Source organism: Diplodia corticola (genome assembly GCF_001883845.1).
Source record: "Diplodia corticola strain CBS 112549 chromosome Unknown scaffold7, whole genome shotgun sequence".
NCBI classification, from domain to species: domain Eukaryota; kingdom Fungi; phylum Ascomycota; class Dothideomycetes; order Botryosphaeriales; family Botryosphaeriaceae; genus Diplodia; species Diplodia corticola.
The window spans coordinates 27,410-53,244 of NW_017971486.1; the positions used below are offsets into that span (position 1 = coordinate 27,410).

Consider the following 25,835-nt stretch of genomic DNA (forward strand, 5'->3'; position numbering starts at 1 on the left):
GAAATCCCTTCCTGCCGGGGGCCTATTCTCTCTAGGCCGGGATCTCCACCTTTCCTGATGCCTTGTCGACAATACATGCTGTTTCTGCCCTGCATGCATGAGCGCCGCCCACATCCTCCACGAGAATGTGCGGAGACCCGATTACAGTTCTGACGAAAATGACCACGAACCAAGCCATGTCTCATCGGCGGCACGGAAGCCCATAGCACCATCAGCTAGACCACTCGTCCAAGCAGCAATCCTGGTTTGCGGCCAGCTCGTGGTGTCTATAAAGCAAAGCTCTGTCCACGTCGAGAACACATCTCCACCAGCACCAACAAGCTTCTCCTTCACTCGACAGCCCTCGTTGCAAGACTCCCATCCACGACTACCCTCTGAGCCATCGCTGCACTTCGCTCATCACTTCACAATGTTCTCCACCATGAAGGTCGCTGTTCTTGCTCTCCTGGCTTCCAGGTAAGAGAACTCCTTTCGCCTTCCAGGTTACTTGCTGCTGACCACCTACCAGCTCCATTGTTGCTGCTTTCCCCGGTGGCGGTGGTGGCGGCAAGGGCTCCAGCACCAGCTACGCGCCTCCTCCGGCGGAGACCACCTGCTCCACCAAGTACGAGACTGACTACATCACCACTTCAACCGAATACGTTGTCACTCAGACAAAGAGTGTTCCTGTCACCATCACCGTACGTAGACCAATTGCCACGACTCATTCCCAGCCATTGACCAAAAAAACAATGCAGAAATCTGGCTCCGTCGTCGTCACCGACACCACGGTGGTTCCTTACACGTACACCACCACGCATCTCGTGACCAAGACCGTCACCGTACCCGAGACCAAGACCAGCGTCTACACGACGGTAAGTTGAGTCCGGTGTCAACTCAACCCTCTAGTCTGTCGCTAAACCTTTGAACAAAGACCTACACCAGCGTCTACACTTCCAGCAAGGTTGACACCATCACCAAGACCGACACCGACACCAAGGTCGGCTCCACTACCAAGCTCATCCCCGTCACCAAGCCCACCGTCAGCACGACCGTTACATACACGCCGAGTGTGTGCCCGGTTACTACGTACAAGCCAGTCACCACCTCGGTTGTCAAGAGCAAGTCCGAATGCGCCACCAAGACGAAGGGCGGCTACTAAGGGCATGCAGCCTACAGTCAGCCTCTACTCGTGCTTGATTGGTTGACATGAGGGGGGAAAAGCAGCGAGAAGTAATCGCAAGGAAATTGCATAGATGGCTCAGGGTAATGAGGGTAGTCTGTGCAAGCTGGGGGACACCTGTGCAAAATTTTCGCTCCTCTAGCCAGAGTTGAAGTTGTTTTCCCCTTCTCCTCACAGCATGACTATTCTTACGACCGGTTGCGATCTTTTCTTTCTCCTTCAGCGTTGGCATCTTCGATCACTCATTTATCCCAGAAGACATCAACAGCTTATTTCTTTATTTCCAAGTAGTAGGCTTACCGAATTTGCAGGGAAATTACGATTACTCTTTACTATCTTGAAACCCGGTGTAGTGGATGATTTGACACGCTCCAAAGAAACTTGCCTTCACAACAAACACCGCGAATGCGCCATGCATAAAGACCCTCTCCCCTTAAGCAAGGCGCCGCCTCCGCCGCGTGACGTCGCAAACAAGGGCGTTGAATCCTACACGAGGTCGGGCGGGTGAACAAAGGCGCTAGAGCGCAATTGTGCTTAAAAATAACCCGTTGCTCCCACGTGCGTCGATCGGCGAGGATGAAGGAATGCGGGTTGGGTGGGTTAACTAGCTCGCCACTAGCAACCCCACACTTTCGCCTATTCTCTGTCGATCGACACCACTAACCACCTGACTGCAGTAGCTCCCGCAAATCACCGCTGATCGTGGGGGACGACAGCACTTCAGCCCTTCAGCCCTTCATTCCCTCGTTCCTTGCTTCCTTCCTCACCTTAGCGGGAGGCTAAACCAACACATGTTACGGTTTAACTTCTTGTTTCTGTACGTTTGGTGAATGGGAGCGATGACGTCGGATCAAAATCCACTCCATAATTAGACCGGATGGTTGATGCTCTCTGTCCGCTCTTTTTCTTTTTTTTTTCCAAGATACGACGTATTCCTACATCTGAAGTTCCACGGTGGATGAATGCTTCAACGGCAACTTCCCGCGATCTGCAGTTCACACTCCATCCTACATCGAACGATCCGATCCTGACCTCGTATGATCCGAAGGTGTGGGCGTGGCTTTGCTTACGTGCGGATCCTTCGACTCGTTCCGATTCTACTTCCTCTTGAATTTCCTCCAAGGAAAAGCGCGCTTCGGAAATGGCGCCATTGACTGTTTTATTTTTCTGAGTCACGGCTCCGTGTAGACTTGACATGACAGCATGCGAAGACTTCTTGGCGAGAAACGGACAAAAGAGGCTTGAGAGGGTGGCGAAGGTTGAGAGTGTACCAATTTCAGACATGCCGCTCCCCCTCTTTTACTTTTCGTCGTGGTTCCGCTCGTTCGATCGATCGTCCGCATCGCTTTGTGTCGTGTCTAATTAATATCAACTTCCAGTCATATGGGGTTCCTTTTCTCTCATACCTGCTTCACGATGTGCATATACATGTACTGTGTGAGACCAAAGAGCGTGAGGTAGTACAGGACCAACCGACCAATCAAGAGTCCACTTGGCTCCAGGCCCCCGACAGCTTGGTGACGCGCAGCGGTGGGTAAAAGGAAAGGAACTGCAAATCATAGTATGCTTATGCTTTCGTGGGAGTGGGAGGAAAGAGGGAAGCTTGGCATATGCATGCACAATGCTTGTCGTGTGTCGTATGCGTGCGGTGGGTGATGAAGCACAACAGCTTTGCCTTGTCCCACCGTATGCGATGTCTCGGGATGGGGACGCGGCTCGGTCAGCAAGGCTGTGACTGACTGCGGGGAAGCAGTGTATTTGTTGCTGCTGACGAGACTGCAGCTCACCGCTACATTGTCCAGACGTTTAGGAACCACCTCGAGTGCTAGGCGGCTGGGAGTGGCTTGTTAACCACCACAAAAATATCCCGAGGTGAGGTTGGAAGAGAAAAGAGGTTAAGCATCCTGGGTGGGAGGGTTGCATCAGCCCTAGAGGACTCTCAGCTATAACACACCTGCGGCATACCCCTGTCCCTTCTCCGTTACCGGTGGGGTGACCTCTCCAAGAGCCTCAGCACCTCACTAAGTCTGCCGGGGCGGCCTCAACGTGAGCAAGAAACAGCGATCTGTTACGTCGGCTGCTTCCGCTCGCCCGCACTACCTCGGTGCTGACGATGGTGGGTGGGACAGTCTGCCCGGTGCGGGTCCTCCCGCTCGGTAGAAAAGACTTGTTATACAGGCCATCGATGGCCAAGGCAGGTCCGGTCGATCAGTGACACTCGAAAAACACATTGTGGTATGTCGGGGAGACGAGGAATGGGGAGCCGATGCTTCAGTTTCCTCTCGTCCGGATCTTCTTGGCCAAGGGACGAACCTAGGGCCAAGAAACGTCCGCCTGATCGATCATCTTTGCTCCTTTTTAGAAATGTGTCAGCTGCTCCTTCGCAGAGCTGCTCGGAAAGTGGGCTCACGACCACCTTCCCGGGTCGTTGTTGGGTAAAGTAAGAGACTGAGATGTTGTTGATTTGCCGGCAGAGGTCAGACATGAGGGAGATATATTGACATAACAGGCGAAACAGCCGCTCTAGTTCGGGTGTCAAATGCACGTCTTCTACTTCTCTCCTCAAAGCGAAGCTGGGTCTTATGGCAGAGCGCGTGCGTGTGTGTTCGCCTTCCGTAAAGTACAGTGCGTCGGTGGCTTGCACTTGTCCGGGCACGAGGCGGCTCCTTTATCTCCGGGGGGGTTTGGCTCTCCACACCGCTTACGAAGGGATTGGAGTGTGAAGTCGAAACAAAGTTTCGGGGCTTGAAAATTAGAAGACCGGGAGTGTTTCCTCACAGAGACACGGAAGGATGCGGCGCAGAGGAAGGAGGCGTCAAGGGCAATTGACCGTAAAGGGGCGCTGAGGGCGCGTGTGCGTCGGCGCGCCCGGTCGGGATGGGGGCGAGCAAGCCTTCGGCGCAGTATGACCCGAGGTAGCACGGAGCAACAGCAAGAGCAATGGCAAGAGGCGTCGAGTGGTGCGGGTGTGCAGAGGGTCAGTGGAAGCAGCAGCTGAGAGGAGGACACTGAAGGAATTCGGGGCCGTTGAGCGTGTGGAGCCTGGCGGAATCGATTTTCCACGGTGACGTTGGATCAAGCAGCGTGTGGGTACGGATTGGGCGGGAGATGGGCGCGGCCGAAGACAGTGACTCGAGCAGGCACCGTTGGGACGGAAGCGGCCGCGTGGGAACCAGCGTCCTGGCAGGCACGGGTAGATCGCGCACGGCGTGCGAGGAGATGGTGTGCAGAAACCGGGCAGGAGTCAAGTGGGCGGCGGTCGTGCGGGCTGCTGTGGAGGATGTGGAGAAGACTGGAGGTCACACGGGCGGAACTTCACCTCGATTGGTGGCTAGGTTCGATGGATCTGGGGTCTGGGGCGGCTTTCTCCAGCAGACCCTTTTTTTCAGGCTGAAGTCATGCCCGGCGTGGCGCTGTTAGTTTTTTGTGGGCGAGTCAGCCATCGGTGTAGAGGGCTGCGAGGGTCGGTCGCCAAGCGGGTTAAAAAGGGAGATCCGCCCCAGACCCCAGCCCCCACAACTCCAGCAAAACCGTCCTCTCCACGGGGCACCGCACGCCAGCCAGTTTTCGCCCGCCCCGTCACCCCACCAATTCTTCACCCCGGAACCCCCATAAGACCGCCGCACCCGCACACGCTCTTTCCGCCTGCCTCAGGTCGCCGTTGCTCGCCCGTCGCGCGCGCCCCGTCGCCTTCCCTGCTCTCGGCAATCGTCGCACCCCCCGGTCGATAAATTCCCCGGTGCGGGAGGAAAGTGCCATGGATCGTCGTACATGTGCGAACAGTCCGGGTGCTCCACACAACGCTCGAATCGATGTCCAAGGTGCCCGCATTCGTGCAGCGTGCAGTGGCAGACGCACCCCAGCCTGTAGTGTCTGCCGCTGTGACGCTTTCTCTCCCGCCGTCCGCCGCCGCGATGCCGAGAAGGACCGATGCCCATTTTGCCGACCGAAACAACACGCTCCGTTGCCGTCTGCTCGATTGTCGTCGCGCACCCGCCACCTGTCCCGCTGAGGATGTGCTGAGATGATATACGCCCAACCAAACCATGCTGGACACGGCCAGGCTGGCTGCACATGTGGTGGTCTCCAGATCGGGAGTCACCGTGCAACGCAAAGAAGGGTGAGATAAGCGCAACACCACCAGCAGCGCGGTGAGTCTGCATGTCTCTCTCCCAGCTGATGCCCTTTTCCCTGTGTCTTTGCATTGGTGGTTGCACCGTTTCGACATTTCTCTCCCTCCACCCATCTCTGCATCTTATGTCCGCTATCTCCGGTCACGGCCTCTTTTTGACGCTGACTTGTTGCGCTCACGTCTAGCTCGCTGAGCCGCACACAGGCCAGATGCAAGACATCCATCTAGATCTGTGCGGACTGTCTCTCGAGGGGGCCCCTCAGTGTGGCCGTGGAGTCTGGAGCCGATCTGGTGTGGGATCAACGCTCTCCATGCTGAGCGAAGGCCACCCCCTCGCTCGCCTCATCTCACCCACAGTCCCAGCAACCGAGGGGAGACATTGCTCGCCCCCATGGGCACGGCATTATTACTCATAGCCTCATTTTTCAGCTCACGCGCCTAGTGGCAAGTTCCATCGGCCACTCGACCTTCTCCGCATTGCGCTTCATCTCCGACGCCCCCAACCTCGGCCGCTCACCACCTGCGTCCGAGCATCGGCGCGGCGTCAGAACGGACGTTTCGACGAGTGAGTTTCGATCGCGACGGAAGGACAGACTGGGCGGCGCAGTGCACACAGAAACAGCGATTTCACAGGCAGGAGGGAATCTCACGCGGGGACACGCGGCCATCACGCCGCGATACCGCCCTCGTGGTTGAGTCCGGGGCACGCTGATAACGCGATTGGGGGGAAGCTGGAGACACCTGGAGCAAGCGTTGCGGAGAGTGTGGGAGCACGGAGAGACATGGAGTGCAGCTTCTCCGTCCGGAGGCTCCTCATCTCCCCCCTTTCTTCCACGCAGACTCCCCGCTGTGGGCAATCTGCCCACTCTCCCACCATCGGGCTCCGTGGTGGAGAGCACTAAGTGGAGCTGGCCGAGGAGCAGCGTTAGGAGTGGACCCGGGACCAGACGCAACGTGGACTCGAACAGGCGCGGTCGGCGTTCCTTCAGCTCCGAAGTTGCATGTTGATGTCGCGAAACCCACCTTTACGTGAGCACTTCGGCCCGGCTGCATGGTCCTGGCTCACGTCTTGCATACGCACGGCTATGGAACGGGAAGCTCCTCCGGCCCCTGCTACTGAGCGAGGCGCACCACGGCGAGGCGCACCACGGCAACGCAGGAGTGCTCAAAGCAGCAAACCGCAGCAGTCTGGCTCGGCACCCGCCGCCGGTGTGTCGGCGAGCCCGCTTCGCGCGGCCGGACGCCTCTGACGGCAGCCCAGCCGTTGCTGAGGAATCTGGCGGGTGGCGTGAATCTGGCGCGCGCTGTCAGGGTCTGGCGGTGCCGTGATCTGGTGACAAGCGGGCAGAGCCGCACAGCGGCAAGACAGGTTTCGTACGAGCGGCGAAGAAACGGCACCGGCCATCGGCAGCGCGCATCGGCAACGCGGCACGCACCATGAACACCAACATCCGACGAAACAGCAAACAAGGCTGACAGACGAGCGGCGCAATAATACGACGGGCACCAGGCCGGCTGCTGTGTTCCTGCCGCTCGACGTTCCGGACTTTTTCGCGGCAGCTAGCTACTATTCCCAGTTTCGCAATGTCGTTCGATGCGGCTCGGCAAACGACTCAGGCTACCGAAGATTTTTTTCGTCAGGGGCGCGCGCGCCACCGCGCGCGCCAATGCCAGCCGTGGCCAGCCACCCGCGCGAGGATCACCGCCGACTGGCGCTGGCAAGCTTGGCGGCAGCCGCGGTGGCGTTGATGCAACGAGGCGGCCAGGCACGGCGCTGCATTTGTACTGTCCGTCTAGCAACTTGCAGATTGCGATGGCCACAATGCAGCCTAGCTCTAGCGTGTCGGTGTGCGCAGAGTGCTTTCGCGACGGAGCCGCCAGCAGCGCGGCCGGGAACCGTCGCTCCTCGCGCGAGGTAGATCTTCGGGATGATCCTGGGTACCTAACTGGCCGCTTGCCGGGCCGTCCGCCGTCCGCCATCCGCTGTCCGCCATCCGCCATCCGCTGCCCGCTGCAGGCTTTTCGTCGCTAGGTCGCCCGGCGCGGCGTTGACGTCAGACGTGAAATTTCACTGTCGCGGCTCGCCGTTTCACGCAAACGGCGAGGCTGCCTGGCGTCGATCGGCTTCGAGAAAAAAATTTCTGTAGGGGAGGCGCCGGCGGCGGCCAACAAGGCGCGGTGCGGCCAGAGCAGTGGATCGATGGTGGATCGCTGTACGTAGTTTCCGTCTCAGCCCTACGGAAATACCGCTGTTCCACGCCAGCGCCGGCTCCCATTGGTTGCATTCGCCCGCCGCTCACCAGCAACGGATCAAGGGACGGGCGCTCTTCCCTGCCTAGGCGCGGCAAGGTGAGTCTTCTTGGCCGTCTTGTCTTGCGTTGATATGCGAGGGCGCGCTAGGGAGCTCAACGGTGCTGTGCAGGAAGCCGCGCAGGCTGGCGGTCCCGACGGGGCTCGCGCGCGGACGGGCGCGTTGCGGGCGCGTTGCGGGCGCGGGCAGCATCGCAGCGCAGCATCCAGGCCTCGTGGAGCTTTTTCTGGATGCGGAGCCGGGGTCGGCAGTGGTGAAGGCGGTCACGATGTTGGGGCGTGGTGGGCAGACGCTCGGGGTGGGCAGGCGGATTCTCGGGAGCGGGTGGGTCTCTGGACCAATTTGGCCGGCTCACGCACCACCGGGCCTGCCCTGTCGCCAGACGCGCGACTGACAGGCCGCACAACCTCCGTGCCTCGACCCGGCCGACTGAGTAGCATACCCGACCTGGCATCTGGAGATGTCTGCACGCCCCGTGACGGCGTGGGCCCCGACCGGCACCATCCTCCGCTGTCCATCCCTTTGCCCCATGGTTAACCCCGATTAACCCACTGCCCGGCTTTCTCCAGTCCCCGGCGCTATAAATCCTCGACCCCAGCCGTGGAGCTGTCTTCTCTCTTCACTTGTTCTACACACTTCACTCCAATCAACACACACTCAGCACTCCCGTGCCTGCCAACCACACTCTCACACGGGCCACAACCACCCACAATGGGCCTCTTCAACAAGAAGTCAGATCCCGCAGCGGATACTGTCCACGAGAAGGCCTCGCCTGCCGAGACCACTCCCACCGACACCCCTCGGAATGGCTCCAAGACGGAGCTGCCCTCGGCCGGCAACTTTCAGAGGAAGCCTGCCATCGCCGCCCGGAAAGCCCCTGCCATCGCCTGGATCATGGGTGCCATTGCATCCATGGGTGGCTTCATGTTCGGCTACGAATCCGGCCAGATCTCTGGTATCATGGCCATGAGCGACTTCAAGGAGCGCTTTGCCGACCACGGCAACTTCAACGCCGCCCGCTCGGGCACCATCGTCGGTCTCCTCTGCATTGGTACCCTCATCGGTTGTCTCTGCTCCGCGCCCCTTGCCGATAAGATGGGCCGCAAGTTCTCCATCTCGTTCTGGGCGTTCGCATACATCGTCGGTGTCATCATCGAAATCACCTCCAAGTCCGTCTGGGCCCAATTCGCCATCGGCCGGTTGGTCTCTGGTCTCGGCATCGGTTCGCTCTCCACCTGCGTCCCCATGTACCAGTCCGAGTCCGTCCCCAAGAGCATTCGTGCCGCCGTCGTTGCCTCGTACCAGCTGTTCATCACCCTTGGTATCTGGACCGCCTACATGGTAAGCATCGGCCCGCTCCGCCGTGATTCCCCCATTCACTAACCCATCTCGAATAGGTCACTTTCGGTACCGAGGGCGCCTACAGCAACAGCGCCCAATGGCGCATTCCCAACGGTCTCTCCGCACTCTGGGCCATCCTTCTGGGTACCACCATCCTGTTCATGCCCGAGTCCCCTCGCTGGCTTTACCGCGTTGGCCGCACTGAGGAGGCCCGCAACATCATGGCTCGCCTGAACAACTGCGCGCCCGACGACGACGAGATCAACCAGGACATTGCCGACATCGAGGAGAAGCAGCAGGCTGAGAAGGCTGGCGGCGACCACCACTGGTACGAGGTCTTCACTGGCCCCCGTATGCTCTACCGCACCATTCTCGGCATGGTCCTCCAGGCTGGTCAGCAGCTCACGGGCGCCAACTACTTCTTCTACTACGGTACCACCATCTTCCAGGCCACCGGTCTGTCCAACTCGTACGTCACGTCGATCATCCTGGGCTCCGTCAACGTCGGCGCTACCTTCATCGCCCTGTGGGTTGTTGAGCACTGCGGCCGCCGCAAGTGTCTGATGGTGGGTGCGGCCTGGATGTTCATGTGTCTCTTCATCTACGCCTTCATCGGCCACTACATGCTTCCCAACGGCGACAACGGCGGCAACAACGCTCAGGCTGGCCAGATCATGATTGTCTTCACCTGTCTGTTCATCGTCGCCTTCGCCATCACCTGGGGTCCTCTGGTCTGGGCGGTCGTCGGCGAGCTGTACCCGGCCCGCTACCGTGCGACGGCCATGGCTCTTGCCACGGCGTCCAACTGGCTGTTCAACTTCCTGATCTCGTTCTTCTCGACTTTCATCACCAACGACATTGACTACTTCTACGGTCTTGTGTTCGGCGCGTCCTGCTTCTGTCTCTTCTGGGTTGTCTACTTCTTCATGATGGAGACCAAGGGCCGCTCGCTCGAGGAGATCGACACCATGTACGTGCTGCACGTCAACCCCATCACGTCGGCAAGCTGGGACGGCAGCAGCCTCAAGGCCGACGGTGCGCCCAACACGGACGCACTCCACCTCGGCCCCGGCGGCAGGACCATTGTCAAGGACCAGGAGTCCGGACTCGGCGGTGTCCGTGGCCAGAGCATTCACCACGAGGGTGGTGAGGTTCAGGCATGAAGATGACGTTTTTTCTTGAGATTGATGTTCTCCATTTTATTGCATATATAACTAGCATATGGCAGCGGTGTAATGGGTGCGCAGGGCTGATGAATTTTTTCCGCTTGTAACAATATTACCCCCACTATCTCTAACAATGAGAATTGGAAACTGGATGGAAGTGCGATGGAGGGTGCGAAGGGAAAAAAGGGCGTGGTTTGGTTATTTCCTAACTTTTCTCTGAAGAATATGTCTAGACCGGCTAGAATACCCGAAAGAGAGGGGATGGAAGGGGGGGGGGAGCAGCAGGACGAAGAAGAGCTATCTAAGATTTAATGCGAAATACCCACTGTCCTTCGACACACACACACATACAAACTGTTTGCTTGTGACCACGGAAAGGACGATTGCTAGCTCTGCTACTGACGACCAACAAAAGAAGGCAAGGAGAAGAAAGGCTGCTGCTCTCCTTGCAGCATGCCATGGGCGGTCGGCGGTCGTCGGAGAGCTTGGCAAGGGAGGGCGGTGGGCGAGTCCCACGGTGCATGCGCGCCGTGTATTTCCCCGATGCACCGATTTGGCCGAGGCCAATAAATCTGAATTTGCTGACGATCCGATAGTGCGTCGCAGAAGATTCCAACTACCGAGACTGCGGGAGTGCAATGACGAAATGCCTCAGCGAAGATACGTTGCAGTCGCTTACGAGCTGGACTATCGTTGCGGTCGCGGGCGTGTGGGGCCCGGGGCACTTGTCGCGGAGATTCTTCACTGGCAAGACAGATCCTCCCACAAGGACGGGGAAACCCGCGTTTTGGTGAGGTCTCCGCTCCGTCCGCTCGCTCCCTTTTCGGTGATTTACACGGACCCCGCAAGGACCTTTTCGGCGCTTTGATGGTGGAGGTGCGATTTTCTCGTGCGCTAGTAGGTACTCGGCGAAATCTCTCAAGGCGCGCAGAGGGCGGAAACGAGCAGCCAAATCCGACAGTTGGGCCGCACCCCGTCCAGACGTCATGCCGTCAGCCGCACGACCGCACGATCGCGACGGCTGATGAGCAGCCTGGTTCATTGCGTCACTGCCGCCGTCCTCTCTCGTGATGAGACCTCCCATGCTCGACCCATCGGGGCTCGGTGATGAGTAGGTACCGTGCTATACCTATGTCGCAGCGGGTGTTGGGCATGAGCCATGACGTCAGCGTCCATCGTCGCCCGCCGGTGCGCGTCTCATCATCACCGGCTGGCTGCCCCACCACATCACAAAGCGGAGCCTCCACACACCCACACGCGTTCCCTTCCCCCCCTCCCTCCTCCGAGATCGTCGCATTGCTCTCTGGCTGGCTTCTCCATCGCTCGGATTCTCCACGCCACGACAGCACATGGCCTTTGCTGAGAGACGCGTTTTGATTTCCGCAGAAAACCGGACTTGCTGCAAGCCCACAGCACGCGCGACTTTCCGTCCGACACGCATATGTGTACACCCTTTCCCCACCACCACCCGGAGCTCCTGTGATGATGATGGCTTGATTCTTTGGGAGATGAGGATTATCTTGGCCCACTCTTGCTGTGCTGTCTCATCACTTGCCTAACCCCCTTCTCTTCGTTCTGCAACGCCCGCGTGGGCGCGCGCGCCTCACCAAACACCTGCCACAGACCCGCCTGCAAGAACAAGGGAAGCCGAAACAACGCACACCGCTATCTTCACTTTTACTATCAACCATCAACCACGTAGCAGAAAGAAGACATACAGCCCGCAGTGTAGCTCCATCTTGCAGCCGTGCCCTGCGTTTGCCCGCTTCGTCCACCGGAGAAGAAGCAGAGGAATCCAAAGTTCCCACCCGCAATCAGTGCCAGAGGGAAGGACGGCCACGAGCGCGATTGCCGTTGCTGGTGCCACTGCTATTGCCATCACACTTTCTCCGCATAGTCCTATAGGTACTTCTTCCACCGGCCGCACCAGAGGGACGAAGACGTGAAAAGAACCGAAATCCCCTCTCGTTTCTCTTTGATTTGGCATTGCACCCTAAAGTGCAACGACTCCCGGTGCGGAGTGCGGCCTAGCCAGAGCCATGAATATACTGGCCTACGCCGCGGTACTCTTTCCGAGTGCGGCTCAACGGCATACCGGCTATGAATACTGTGCTCTGCAATCACGTACGATCAGCCCGGCTTGATCAGTCACCATCTGAAGCCGCCCGCGAAGCCACTATCCGCGACCGCTACGCTCCTTGTTGCGTTGTGACGTCGTGCGGTTAAGGTGTGAAGGAATGGAAATCTCGAGTCGCTGCAGGGTGCCGAAAGGGGTAAAGCGCTGAGAATAGACAGCCTCGAACGTCAGGATTCCAAACACGATTACATAATACGCAGCTTTTCCGGGGAAAGGAACGCGAAAAACATTTGGGGTGTGAAGCAAAAAAAGGTATGTGGTACATGTGTGGATTCGCAAAAAGTGAAACGAGTGATGCTTGCTCTCACAGCTACGCAGTAGGACGGTGCCTACCCGCGGAGCCTATGTTATCGTTCGTTATGAAGCGGCAATCGTACACATCATGTCCACACAACCGTTTTGGTGTTGCGGCGAATTTGCATAAAACTAAATGACACACCATGTCCGGTTATAGTTCTTATACTACTCTAGATTCATGCGAAAGTCGCCTTCTATTGGCATCTCTTACAGTTGACCGTCAACGCCAGTCCTTAACTTTAAGCGCATAGACGAAGATAAACTTCTTGATATTCCTTCTGGAAAAACAGGCAAGAGGGCGTTTTTGAATTATCACCTTTCCCTGAAACCCGCCTCAGACTTAGACACCATCCTCTCTGCTTGGACGTTTTGCACCTCTTTCCTACTTACTCCCTGAGAATGGCACAGGATGGTCTGATGGTACCAGTTACAACGTCTCTCGTCACTTGTTCACCGGATGGAACACAGCATGAAGTTAACTTTAGTGGTAGAATCATCATCATTGGCTCCTGCTGCCATTCGAGTGTCTAATATATACTACTTTTCTCCCTTAACCATTACTTTTTACCCTTGAGTTCCTTCGCTACGAGGACTATCCACGACCTCATAGCGTACGTATCATCATAATGTTCTCCGCTAATTAGTCCAATCCAACCCTCCCCAAAATTATGCTACAAGCAAGAAGAAGAAAGAAAAGGTGCCTCTCCCACCTATCCTATATATATTCCTTTCAAGAAACCATGACCGTCTGTCCCACCGCTGGCACCCCATCAACGACCACGTAGACAACATACGGTCCCGGCGGCGCGACGTTAGTGCTTGGCGGACCAGTGACAGTCAGCTTCTGTGCGGTATTGCCCGCGTCCCAGCCATCGTTGTCAAGATACACCATGCGATGACCCATGTGGACCGAGTGAGTGACAAAGCCGCCGTGGTACAAAGCGACCTTGACCTCTTTGGCGCCGGCAGCTGCAGTGAAGCTGACGTCAAACGTGGTGCTGCCGTCGGCCTTGACCGCGGTAGTTGAGAGCTTCACATCCGAAGGCCTTTTCTTCGCGTTATCGCCCTGCAGATACGGTGGCGTGTAGATTTCAACGCGGAATTCCGTATCGTACGGAAAAGCCGTGTTGTCGTTGGTAGAGATGACAGGCTGCTCGACCGGGTTCGAGCCAGTCACCATCAGGGTGCCGTCGAGCAAGAGTAGCGCAACTGAGTGGTACAGGCGCGGGATATCTGTCGTACCGGCCGTAGTCCAGCGCTTGCCCAGCGCGGCAGTCGGGTCATAGAGGAGCGCGTCGAACGTTGGGTCCGTGGCGAGACCGAAGCCTTGAGCGCCATGGTTGCAGCCGTTGAGCCAGATGATGGTGCCATCAGGGAGGAGCGTGCCCTCGACCATGCCGCGGCCCTCGGGCATAGAGTCCATTTCCCAGGTAGCATCGTTGGAGAGGGGACTGATGCGGCCACAAGAGGGATCAGTGGGGGAGGTGATGTCCTGGTAGGCGCCACCTCCGCAGATGACAATGTCGCTAGTGTAGTTGTTGGCGGAGCTGAGCGGAAGCATGACAGAGCCGCCGGTGTTGGGGTAGGTGCGGTAGTCACCAGGGAGGTCCTTGAAGGTCTTGATGGTGTTGTTATTCTTCACATCGAAGAGTTCGGCCGACTTGGAGACGAAGACGAAGAGGCTGCCGTCGTTCAGCAGGTGCACGAACGGGTACATGTAGTAAGGCTGGTTCTTCTCCAGAATATCCATGGGGCGGTTTATTCCGTCGGAAACACCTGTGGAGTCGAGCAGCTCCCAGGTGGGGTTGTTGTTGGTCTTGTTCGTAGGGTCGAGGCCGTTGAGACTGCCAGACGCGACGAAGACGGAGCCATCGCCCAGGACTTGAGCAGAGGCGTACCAACGCTTACTGGCCATCTTGTTTCCTGGCTCTTCCCAGTCCTGGCCGTCGAGGCTCGCGTCAGAGATGGAGCGCCTCAGATAACGAATGCCGTCGAAACCGTCGCCGACGGTAGGATCAATAAAGTCGAGGGGACCGTTGCCACCAAGCGAAACGAAGGAGCCATCCGCAAGGAAAGCGCCGCCAGCGCAAAATGCGTTGGTCTTGTAAGAGAGCGCAACATAGTTGTTTTTGGCAGTGTCCCACTCTGCCGAGTAAGCATACTGCCCGTTGGCAAGCTTGACCTGGGTGTAGTTCTCGACCTTGTCCAGGAAGGCAACTTTGCCGTTAGGGAGCAGGCCAGCGTGCATGACGGGAACACCTGAATCGCCGACAACCTTGAAAGTGCCAGCGGTCGGCGCTGCGGGAGCTGGGCTGGCACCGGGAGCTTGCTCGGAAGCACCATTGGTGCAGGGACCAGACTGGCAGCCCTCACCACAATGAGAAGTGGTGTTGCCGCAGAAGCCATACATGGAGCAGCAGCCGCCCTTCGGCCAATCACCGCAGATGGTCCCGCCGTTGCTGGCTCCGCACGAGCCATCAGTGGTCGCTTCACCGGTAGCACTGGCAGAGCCCGAAGCAGACGAAGCAGTGGGGGATCCGAGGACTGGCTCCTGGGTTGAGGCTGTCGCAGTGGTGGACTCGGCAGCTTTGCTTGTGTCGGTAACAGCAACAGAAGAGGTCGAGGACGCGCTCTCGCAGCCGTTCTGGCATCCACTTGACGCGAGACAGTGATCGTCGGTCTTACCGCAGTAGCTGTGCAACCGTCAGAGTGAGTTCGTCAGCCACGTGGGACTTGTCACTTACCCATACTGAGAGCAGCATCCACCGTAAGCGCCGTTGGCATCACAAGTGGCACCATCAAAGTCTTTGCCGCAACGACCGTCATCGCGCGGAGATGCGCTGGCAGATGCGCTAGCGTCGGCTTCGGCGGCAATGATGGTTTTGCTGATAGCAACGGCGGCGGTGGTAGTGGCGGATGAGGTGGAGGAGAGACAAGCGCCCGATGTGCAACCAGTGCCACAGTGGTCAGCCGTTTCTCCACACTGTCCGACATTAGCGAACGGCTTCGACGAGGTTTCAGAGCAAACTTACCCAGCCGTGCTGGCTGCAGCACGTCCCGTTGTACACAGTACTGTTGGGATCGCAAAGAAGACCGCCGTTGGTGGGACCACACTTGCCGTCGGCAGAATAGGCGGCCGCACGAAGCTCAACAGGCATGGATACGCGGCGCACGAAGGATCGGGTGTAATCGTCGTCGCTCGTCACGTAGGCCTCACAGCTAGCACGTTTGTGAGCGGAGGATGCAAGCAGGGGGATGGTGGAGCGTACGTGTTGTTTACGGTACACTGCTGGCCACGCAGGCAGGTCGAGGAGTCGGCATTGTAGTTGCAGGAGGGCTGGACCCAGTTGAATATGATGTTGGCGTTGGCACCGGCGGCCAAGAGGCCGAAAGAAAGAAAAGACTTCATTGGCTAAGAGGCTGGCCTAATCAGGAGGGAAGACGTGAGTATAGGGTGATCATGCAAGCGGTAAAGCAGAAGAGGATGTGGATCGGGAAGAGGTGGTGGTGTGGGGTGCGAGTGAAGAAATAGTCAAGCGGGCGAGCGAAAAGGAAGGCGCGGGTCGACGGGTAGGCCCAACCACCGGGAAGAGGTTGGTGTTGCTGCACGCAATTGCCAGGGCACGGGCAGCTGCAGCCTTCCGGTAGGGCCAGCCGCGCACTGCGGCTGCAGGCCGAAGCTGTGTAAGGTGACGTACCTGGAAGTGCAGCAGAGCTGAGGCCGTCGAGATGAAGCTGTCTCAGTGATCAAGTGCGGCCAGCGACACGAGAGGCGCGCAATGCAGAGCGAATGACTTGCAGGGCGCGGGAAAAGAAACGAAAGTGGAGGTCACGAAGAAGATGCGCAGACAGCAGACAGCAGACGGCAGACAGCAGGCATCAGGCAGAACCGTACCGCAATATATGCATGGAGCAAGCCACCAGGACTGGCGGTTAGAGAGAGTCAAGCTTCGCTTCAAGCTTAGCCCGTGTTAGACGCCGGCCGGGGCGCTTCCATGCGACGATCGCCTAATTATGGCATCGTGAGCCCAGACGGGCAGCGCTGGAGCTTGGCGTGTTTCCAAACGCCCACGCTGGCCAATCGTCCGCGCCGGCCCCGACACACTCAAATGCCTAGCGGGCGTTGCGCTGGACGTTGCCACCGCGTCAGTCACGGCCAAGCTTCGACATCTGCGCTGGCAGAGGGCAGAGGTTGCATCGGTGCATGCGAGGTGGGCCGGGGGAGGCGCCGCCATTGGCTGGCTCGCTCGACAGGAACAGGCGTAGTGGCAGTGGCGGCCGACGAGCCGGCTGCCAGAAAACAGATGCCACACTGCCAGCTGCCAGCTGCCAGCTGCCAGCTGCCGACCGCCAGCCCGCCTCATCATGCACTGCAACGGCACGCGCACCCATGCCTGACGCGCCTAACCCTTCCGGCGACTCTTCAAGCTAGCACGCTTCCCGCACGCTCCCCTTGTGCCGGGTCAGACCACGTTTCCGAGGCCTGGTCGGAGTGCGCACGGGAGCGGACTGGCGGGCTCGCCGCCAAGTGGAGACAGGCGGGCTGGGACGGAGGCTGGAAACACGAGCAAAACTCATCCTTCTGCATCTCGGGAACAAAAGCAACCATCAATCTCGCGCCACTGCTACCACGGCCGCCCGCCTCGCATCTCGCACTGTCATGCACGCCGTCAGACGGCGGGCGCCGCGGTCCCAGAGAATCAAGCCCAATACGACATCATCCACATATCAGCGCTAGCACCAACCAAGCTTTCTCCTGCCTCCTCCAAGCTTCCCGCTTTCCTTTCTCTTTCTCTGCAAGTCATTTCGGCCGACCCCGCTCTCTCGCTCTGCTCTGCTCTCGCACCGTCCCCTGAAGCTCGCGTGGGATAAGCTTTTCCCCTGTTTCGCCAATCCGTTTCCCGTCTCACGCTTCCCTCTTCTTGTTCGAATCCCCCGCGAGCTAAGCACGCGCACGTCTCATTTCCCCCGGGCACTCGACCCTCGGCTGGACCTCCAACAGCCGCTATCGCCCTTCCAGCCATCGTAGCCCGACCCGCTGGCCGTAACCGTATATAGCCTCCCGCGCCCGTGTTTTACGCGACACCGGGCTGTCCTGTGATATGCGTCCAGTATTTAAAATGGGTGGCGCATGGCGGGACCCGATGGCCCAGTCAGCATTTGGATGGGAGTGGTCTGTCGGCAATTGGTTTTCTCTTCGTCTCTCTGCGATTCAATGGATCCCATTTCTCGTCATTTCGTCTTTCCCCGATGCAATGGGCTGTCCTGCAACATGTCAAGCGAAAGCTGTGAGACCATGTTCTAGTGTCAGGCTTTGAAGTAAGAGGCGCAAAAGCACTCACAACCCCTCATCTTGTCCGTTCAGTCGAATACCTAGGCCCCAAGCAAAAGAAACCCTTCCAATAAAAAAAAGGAAAGAGAAAAGCAAAAGGCCATCGCCCCATTACGCAGAATGCACCCTGATGCTCAGCGTGGCAAACTTCCCCACATCCACACCATTCCTGCTGCCATTCTCATACTCCTCTATCCACTCGTCCAGCATCTGCACTGTCTCCCTCCTTTTGGGGGGCTTCCACAAGGTATCGTCCGCGGGGTTCTTCTGCACATGCAGAGTCGAGGGAGCCGCAGACATCGAGATAATGGGCACGCGCCGCGCCAGCCGGCCCTCACGCTCCCACTCCCTGATCATCCGCGTGGCCTCGGCCCCGCCCATGACGGGCATGCACAAGTCCATCAGAATCACGGCCGGCGATGGCTCTTCCACCGCTTCTCCCCCCTCTTTCCCCCCCGCTGTCTCTCCGCCTCCCGCGGATGACTCTCCCGCCTTGCCCCGCACCGCCACCGCCACCGCCTGTTCGCGCTCCCTCTCCTCCTTCGCATCACAGCACCACAACGCCGTCCGCCTCAGGTAGTCCAAGCACTCCTGCCCGTTGGGCACCATGCGCACCTTGTAGCCCGCTCGGCCGAGAATCTTGTTCAGCAACATCTGCAGCACCTTGTTGTCCTCGGCCACGAGTACCAGCTGATCATTTCGGGCCTGGACTTTGGCTTCGTCGGCTGTGATGAGGGCCATGCTGATCGGACTTGGTGGGCGAGACAAGGGATGCGGGATAGCAGGGGCGGCTGCAGTGGTGGTTGGATGTGATGTTGAAGACTCGGCATCATCGGCGGCTGCGGGCTGGGATGGCGGCGGGCTCGTGTCGGAATCGGGCAGAGGGGTTGCGCCGCGCTGTTGACTCATGCTTGCTGTGGATCGTCGCGCGGTTTGGTTTTGAGAAGATGAGGATGGTAAAGGGGTAGGTAGACAAGAGAGCGGAATAAGGTTGTTCTTCAGTGAGATGGCGGTGAGGCTGAAGCACTTCGTGGTCTGACAGCCTTGCAACAAACTGCGCTGTCTATGCTTGCTGGATTCTCGGAAGAAGCGCTGATTGGCGTAAATCTCACAGGGAATCTCGGAATTGTGGAAGATCGACCATTGAGGCTAGAAACCATGTGAGTCTGTCGGGATGCATGTTTCTTGCAAGATGCGCAAGGAAGCTTCCACTTTTTCCTCATCGTCTACAATATACTCAGGTGTATTCTGAAGTGCTGAAACCCTATGAGAGTTTCCGGTCCCTCTCGTACCGCGTCGTGCCAAGGACGTGAGCGATTGGGGGCCAAATGTCGCTTCGTCTGTACTCATGTGAGAACCGATGACTACCACTCCTTTCAGACAAGATCCAGAGGTACCCAGCACATTCGAAAATGTCTCCAGATTGTTCTTTGTTTTTCTGCCTTTACGCTTTCGTTAGCTGTCGATCAAAATCACATTGATTTTCCGAGTAACCGCTGTTTTCTGGATCGATTCTTTGTTTGAATTACCAGATGCGGGAGTCAACCCAATCACACAGAGGATAATGGAGAAGATCTTGCCCGTAACTCTTTGTTACATGCCTTATATCTGCTAGAGCAACCTCCATGGCCGTTTCATATCCGCAGACTCCACGGTTTTCGAACCTCTCGAAGCTAGCGCAGTCCTTCATATACCCAAACATGGCACCGAAACGAGCACTGACACAGAATGCTCGCAACGCCTACATCGAAGACAAATTTCCAGAGGAAGCCCGCCGGCGAAATCTCGATCCTAAAACCCTCTGGGCAAAAAGAAAGAAGGACACAAGACGTGAGCGGATAGTCAAACACTGCTCCAAGAGCTTTCCCTCACTCAGCACACAACGGAAGAAATGGTACCAGTACCAAGTCGAGAAGAAATGGCCCTTGTGGTTCGAGCGTCCCAATGCTGTGGTCGACCTTCAGCATCTCGACCCAGGTCCGGAATGGGTCGTTCAATACGAGCTTGACCACTTCTCCCAGGACAAGAAAGGGGATCCAAAGCGAAGTATGCCCGAGAATTAGAGCTTCAGTCCACTTCAAAGCCGTACTACGATTGACACTACGCAGACCAGTGGCTCAAGAAGCATCGCCAGAACCCGGACGATATGCCTGCCGCGCGTAAAGCACATTTGGAACAGACGAGAAACATGATTCTACGAGCTCGTGCCAAACTACAGCCTTTCACCCCTGGCGCTCCGGCTGTTCCAGGCAATGACACCGTAACAAGGCCTCTACCGGACGACGACATGCAGGATGATGACAGATCCGTCCTTGCATCGTCGCTCTGGGTTTGCCACAAAGTTCTGTATGACATGCGTGCTTGTCAGGTCTTGATTTACCGACGCCATGATGCGGATAACAAAACAACGGATGTAAGTATGAACACTCGACTCGAGTTTGATCCATAAGGACATGTACTGACCGAGAGACGGGAAAAGAGAGTGGTAGTCAAAAGAGAATGGGCACGCCGCAACCAAAGTACATCCCCCGGCTTCCATCCTCTGAGTGTCGAGGAAGGCCAGGTTCACAGTATGGTATATGACAATTGTCAGAGATACACAGTCGAGTACAAGAACGATCATCTCCGTCCAGACCCTGAGACCAAGGGCATAATGAAAACGATCGCCATGGGATGGGCTCCGCATGGCAATCTCGCGGAACTCATTGACCACTACGACACTAGCAAGGACATGATTCCGGAACCTTTCGTGTGGTATGTTGACTATGAAAGGCAGCCTTGGGGTTGATGCGGGAGAAAACGCGGATTTCTGATTGTTTTGGTTGCAGGTATTGCTTCAGAGCCGTAACGGAAAATGCACTCGTATGTTGGAATGGCCATACAGGAAGGGACATGGTGCCAGGATGGGAGCACATCGTAAATTGCGATATCAAGGCTGATAACGTATTCCTCGGCGAGCCTGACCCCAATGAACCTATGGTATGGGCACGACGATATCCTCAGGTAGGTTGATAGCCATTGCATATGATTGGAGCACGACCGCTGACACACATAGCCCAAAATCGGCGACTTTGGAGCATCCTACATAACACGCAGCGGACTAGATGATACCGGTCATCCGATGCCTTACAGACGACGTGTAAACCCACCCGATTTCCGAGGATATGGAACCCCCGGAAGCATGGCACCGGTAAGCAACTCTTTTGGTCGTGACGGTCCTTGGATTTCCCTCATCTTCGCCTTTGAAGAGCTTGATGTCTGACATGGACGTCAAACAGGAGGCTATGCCGCACCAACTCGATCAATTGACACACGCCCGCTACGAGGCGTCCAGAGCCCCATACATAGGGAGGCGGCTTGCAACTGAGCTGCACGGAGCAGACGCCACAGTTCACTCGTGGACGATGGTCTGGGAGATCGGCATGCTGATGTGGTGCATGCTGTCCAACAACTCGTATGGGGGTGTTAATACGCAACAAACGGAGATTGTGGTCGACTTTTCAGACTCTGCTGGCGGTCGAGATCTGCCGGCCAGGCGAACGATGAGAGGCGCATCGATGAGACCGGCGTACTCGGGCAGGTTGGTGGAGCTGGTGTATCAGTGCCTTGCCTTTCGTCCGCAAGATAGGATCGGTCTGGCAGATTTGTGGGATCAGGTAGTGGAGGGATGCAACGACACGGCTGCCTTGTTTGATGGACTTCAGACAGCGCCTCCGCCGAATGGGCCAAACGGCGTGAGCTTTGTGCCGGATAAATACCCGGTTGGGGAGAACGTACTGAACGACACGGGATAGCGTGGCTGGCGAGGAGGTACTTTGGTTGAGGGTCGAAGCCCCGGGGTCATTAGGTGCATCCTTCCGTGTAGTACAAAGAGAAGCTTGGAATTGTGTTCGTCGAGAGCGGAGGGTGTGAGGGCGCGGTGTCTGTCGGAGGGGGCTGGTCCCTGCGTGATCGATCGTCGCCGATTCCGGTCTGGTGCAGCGGAGCCAGGTTGATCCGATCGGAAGACCGGCGCGGGGAACTAATGGATCCCTGCTACGCCGCCGCATGTCACAGCTGAGCCGGTCCATCGCCGCCCATTGACCTCGCTTCCGTGCTGACACCCCCATTCTCTTTGTCTAACCAACCTCGTCTTCCTACCACTATCCTCCTGGCTGAGCCATCTCGTCGAGCGCCCGGTGTTGCTTCGTAGGCTGCTTGACGCGCCCTCGCGACGACGCTCAACCTCCCCACCAAGCCGCCGCCTGATCGTCGCCAGTCCCTGCTGTCTACCATGACGCCGCCTGAGTCGCACCGAGGTCGTCGCAACGACCGAGGCCATGATGAATTCGCCCGGCCTTCGTCCTCGTACCGCGTTAGAGATCGCAGCAGCGACCATGACAGCTACCATCGAGCCCCCTCGTCGCACTCATCCCACTACGACCGCCCCGATGATGCTTATTACTACCACGACCACCGTGCTCCGCGCAGAGTGAGCCCGGACTACGATGCATACTATGACCGCGACCGACCTCGCGAATATCGCTATGGTGACCGTCGACGCGAGTCCCGCTCGTCGCGCTCCCTCTCGCCTCACCGCAGCTATCGCGATGGGCCCGAGCCGCGCGGCTACCGCGGCGCTTCCTACGATTCGCAAGAGAACTATATGGGTACCTCATTAGCATCATGATGACGAGTTAAGACACCCAAGTATTGCAGTCTTAACTAATGACCTTTTTTGTCTCCTGAAGATTACCACCGCTCGGATCGTAGCCAATCGCCCCGCCGTAGGAGCCATGACAGACACCACAGGAGTGGCTCACCCCAGTCTGCTGACCATGAGCCACATCCCCCTCCTCTGGCTAGCGATATCCGCCAACTTGCTCGTAATGCTGAGCACGACTCGGCCCATGACGGCCAACATACGCAATTCCTTCTTGTGTCTGGCCTGGGCATGTCAATTGATGAAAAGACGCTGGCTGAAGGATTGACCCGCCTCTACAAGGCAGACGATGATGCAAGCGCGCCTTCCCAGCCATCTGCTGGGGCAGGACTCAGGTCGACAGCGCTTAAGCCTACCTCGGTGCCCAGGAATCCCGGTGCTAAAAAGGATAGTTTGAAGCGAGTCTTCTTAATCCGGGAAAAGAAGTCCCGTTATAGCTGCGGCTATGGACTGGCGGAGTTCCACAATAAGGAGGTAGGTGATTGGCTTCACATCGTCTCCACAGATGTCTGACCTGCAACAGGAAGCGAAAGCGGCCTACGAGAAGTTCGTGTACGAAAAAGGCCTTACCATCTCCTCCAAGGACGTGTCCGTTACCTTTGCTCATCTTGGGGTCTTCGTCCCGGCAAGAGAAGGGACCCCGAATGAGTACTCTCACCTTGCGGGTAGTGAAACAACCCAGCGGTTTGAGTACCGTATCCCAAAGCTGTTCGCCAATGAGGAAATGGTGTCGGAGCATCCGCCGGAAGACCCCAAACTGCCTGACGCATCTCAAATTCCACAGAAGGGAGGCAGCGATGGTAATGGCACGGATCAGGGAGAGAAGAAAACAAAGAAGAGGAAGGCAGAGGAAACTACAGCCCCAAAGATCAAGGTGAGTTGGCAACCTGGAATCTGCCGGCCTACGTGGACGAGCCCTCTTATAACAACCATCAGAGTCGCATGACCATATCAGCTTTCGACACGTGGAAACAGAGACAGACCGAGCTGGGCAGCGAGGAGCCCCAGAAGGCGCTACTCACAGACCCCCTCGTAAGCTTCGAGGAGGGCAAGTGCTACCTTTGTGGTCGCGTCTTCAAGGGTGACACATTGAAAGCCCATCTCGAAAGGTCCGACCTGCACAAGAAGAATCTCGCGAACCAAGAGGAGATCGCAGCAGGTTGGGAGAGACTCAAGAAGGCCCATCCAGATACCGTAGTGCCTGCAGCCGCACCGGCTTCCCCGCCAAAGGAGTTTCGAGATCGCGCGAAGGAGCGCCGGAAGCAATTCGGCAGAACAGCACCTCCGTCAAAAGATCCCGGCTCTCGTGCAAAGGCCCGGTCCCCGTCCCCAGCCCCGGAGCCCGGGATTGGCGCGAAGCTGCTAGCCAAAGCTGGCTATACAGCAGGCGCTGGCCTGGGTGCGTCCGGTAGTGGCATCACGGCACCTATTGAGGCTCAGATGTACCGACAGGGTGTTGGTTTGGGGGCAGAAGGAGGCAAGATTGGAGAAGCGCACACGGTGGCGCAACAAGACTATTTGCAAAGCGTTCAGGCGTCTGCAAGGGGCAGATACAAGGCTCTACAGGAACGCGACTCTTGAGTGATGAGCACCAGAGTGACGGGATATAGTGCCTTCGATAGTCAATGATATAATGGAAAGCGATGGTTTGCAAAACAGCACGGCCCAGTACGACGACATTCACGTGATATGGACCACGGTTCGGTAGTGTATTTATAGACATTGGCAGGGCGAAACCAATGAATGCGAGCTTGGGGTGTGGATGTCGGATTCCGGCAACGATGTTCTCCATGTCTCACAGTGTAGGGCAGGCCTTGCGTTAGCTGTCTCGGTGAAAGGAGGAGCGAGCGCCAATTTAATATCAAGGCGTTCGTCTTGCGCCGGGACTGTTGCGCGCGGGCGGCCGCGGCCGCTTGTGGTAGTTTCGATAGTTTTTCAGAAACCTTAATTCGCGGAGAGCTATAGTTTCAGTCAGGCGAGCCTGATAGTAGAAGCAATACCCGTCGCGGATTTGGAAAGGACTGAACATCGCGAAGCGAGCGCCGCTACCGGGCAACCAAGCTCGATCGCTGGCCTAGCTGCGTTGCTCTTCTCTTGTTTACTTACCTCTTTAACCGTTGCGCAATTTCGCAAAAAAGGTGGAGCGCTTCGGGCGTCCGTTATCACGGTTGGAAATTTGACTATGGATCCTACGGTCTGGCCGCTCGGGCGATGGCAGCGTCGGTTGTGCCTTACGACGTACGAGTCGGATCGGTGGGAGCCGCGACGCTCAAAACGGTCGCGAGTGGTCGCTGGGCGGCGCAGACCCTGGCGCAGACCCTGGCGCAAGCACGTGTGAGGCCTGTTGTCTGAATGCCCGCAGAGGAAACGAACTCTGAGTGATCGGGAAATAAGAGCGGGCTTGCGGGCGTGATCTTCGCCGTCGAGTCGAGGTTGCCGCTGTGCCGCGGTCGGCGGGAGCCGAGCGGAGGAACATGCTGGTTCGAGAGAAAGTGACCCTAGCGCCAGGGCTGTCTCGGCCCTGTGCGTGCTGCTTTGGGCGATCGTCCCGGCGGCTGTCGTGGCTTTTCTGCCTGCGCCCGCACGCCTTTGCAGCCCGAGACCCCGCTGACTGGCGGCGGCGGCGTCGTGCAGGCGGCAGCTGCAACGGCCACACATGGCTCGAGGCCGCACTCACCGCCCTGCAAGCGCGGCGGGACAGGCGCGGGCGCGCCAGCGGTTGCAGTGGTGCAGTCCAAGCAGTCCAAGCTGGCCGGGACCCGGTGCGCGAAGGGTCCAGTGACCAGAATAGTGCCGCGGGGAATGGCTCCACCACAACCTCCTCGTCATGTCAAATTGAACGACGCAACGTCCGGTGCCATACAGCGCTGCCGCGTGGTGGCTCGCGCTGCCCGGTAAGCCAGGTTTCAGTGCCCGGCGATCGACGGCCGGTTTCGAGAAAGGATACGCAGCCCGTGGCTTGTTTCATCAATCCCCGACGACAGGCCCGTGTCGACCGCGCGCGTGATTGGCTGCGCGATGATTGCTCAAGCATGCCCATCAGGTTGCGCGCTTCAGGGGCGCTTGTGAATGTGCCTGTGTCTGCGCCTGGCAGCGCTCCGCCGGCTCTCCTCTGCTGCGATCGCTGAGCCCCTCCGCCAATTGCCTCTGCGCCAGCCTGCTGCACTCAGCCCTGCGCGTAGCTCCCCGAGACCGACACGCTCCCCATATCAGGGCCTTTTGTCTGCGCGCGCTCTTGCCTGGCGCAAAGGGCAC

The 25,835-nt window shown here is 57.8% G+C and overlaps 6 protein-coding genes across 6 annotated transcripts; 4 read left to right on the plus strand and 2 right to left on the minus strand.

Moving 5' to 3' along the window:
* Positions 1–409: 409 nt before the first annotated feature.
* Positions 410–1,141, plus strand: BKCO1_70008 (uncharacterized protein; the record flags this gene model as incomplete). The annotated part of the gene is made up of 4 exons (XM_020278740.1): positions 410–456; positions 509–680; positions 738–854; positions 914–1,141. 4 exons carry the CDS (start codon positions 410–412, stop codon positions 1,139–1,141), a joined length of 564 nt encoding a protein of 187 aa, XP_020133627.1.
* Positions 1,142–8,316: 7,175 nt separating this feature from the next.
* Positions 8,317–10,109, plus strand: BKCO1_70009 (general substrate transporter; the record flags this gene model as incomplete). Its single annotated transcript, XM_020278751.1, has 2 exons — positions 8,317–8,946; positions 9,003–10,109. The coding sequence occupies 2 exons, from the start codon at positions 8,317–8,319 to the stop codon at positions 10,107–10,109; spliced, it is 1,737 nt and encodes a 578-aa protein (XP_020133628.1).
* A 3,167-nt stretch (positions 10,110–13,276) lies between these two features.
* BKCO1_700010 (glyoxal oxidase) lies at positions 13,277–15,955 on the minus strand (the record flags this gene model as incomplete). The annotated part of the gene is made up of 4 exons (XM_020278541.1): positions 13,277–15,239; positions 15,291–15,529; positions 15,579–15,765; positions 15,816–15,955. 4 exons carry the CDS (start codon positions 15,953–15,955, stop codon positions 13,277–13,279), a joined length of 2,529 nt encoding a protein of 842 aa, XP_020133611.1.
* Positions 15,956–17,989: 2,034 nt separating this feature from the next.
* BKCO1_700011 (histidine kinase hhk13p) lies at positions 17,990–18,787 on the minus strand (the record flags this gene model as incomplete). Its single annotated transcript, XM_020278552.1, has 1 exon — positions 17,990–18,787. The coding sequence occupies one exon, from the start codon at positions 18,785–18,787 to the stop codon at positions 17,990–17,992; it is 798 nt and encodes a 265-aa protein (XP_020133612.1).
* Positions 18,788–19,578: 791 nt separating this feature from the next.
* Positions 19,579–21,672, plus strand: BKCO1_700012 (kinase-like protein; the record flags this gene model as incomplete). The annotated part of the gene is made up of 6 exons (XM_020278563.1): positions 19,579–19,924; positions 19,987–20,291; positions 20,472–20,632; positions 20,707–20,881; positions 20,934–21,068; positions 21,157–21,672. The coding sequence occupies 6 exons, from the start codon at positions 19,579–19,581 to the stop codon at positions 21,670–21,672; spliced, it is 1,638 nt and encodes a 545-aa protein (XP_020133613.1).
* A 479-nt stretch (positions 21,673–22,151) lies between these two features.
* BKCO1_700013 (rna-binding protein) lies at positions 22,152–24,161 on the plus strand (the record flags this gene model as incomplete). The annotated part of the gene is made up of 4 exons (XM_020278574.1): positions 22,152–22,527; positions 22,609–23,054; positions 23,104–23,454; positions 23,517–24,161. 4 exons carry the CDS (start codon positions 22,152–22,154, stop codon positions 24,159–24,161), a joined length of 1,818 nt encoding a protein of 605 aa, XP_020133614.1.
* Between the last annotated feature and the right edge of the window lie 1,674 nt (positions 24,162–25,835).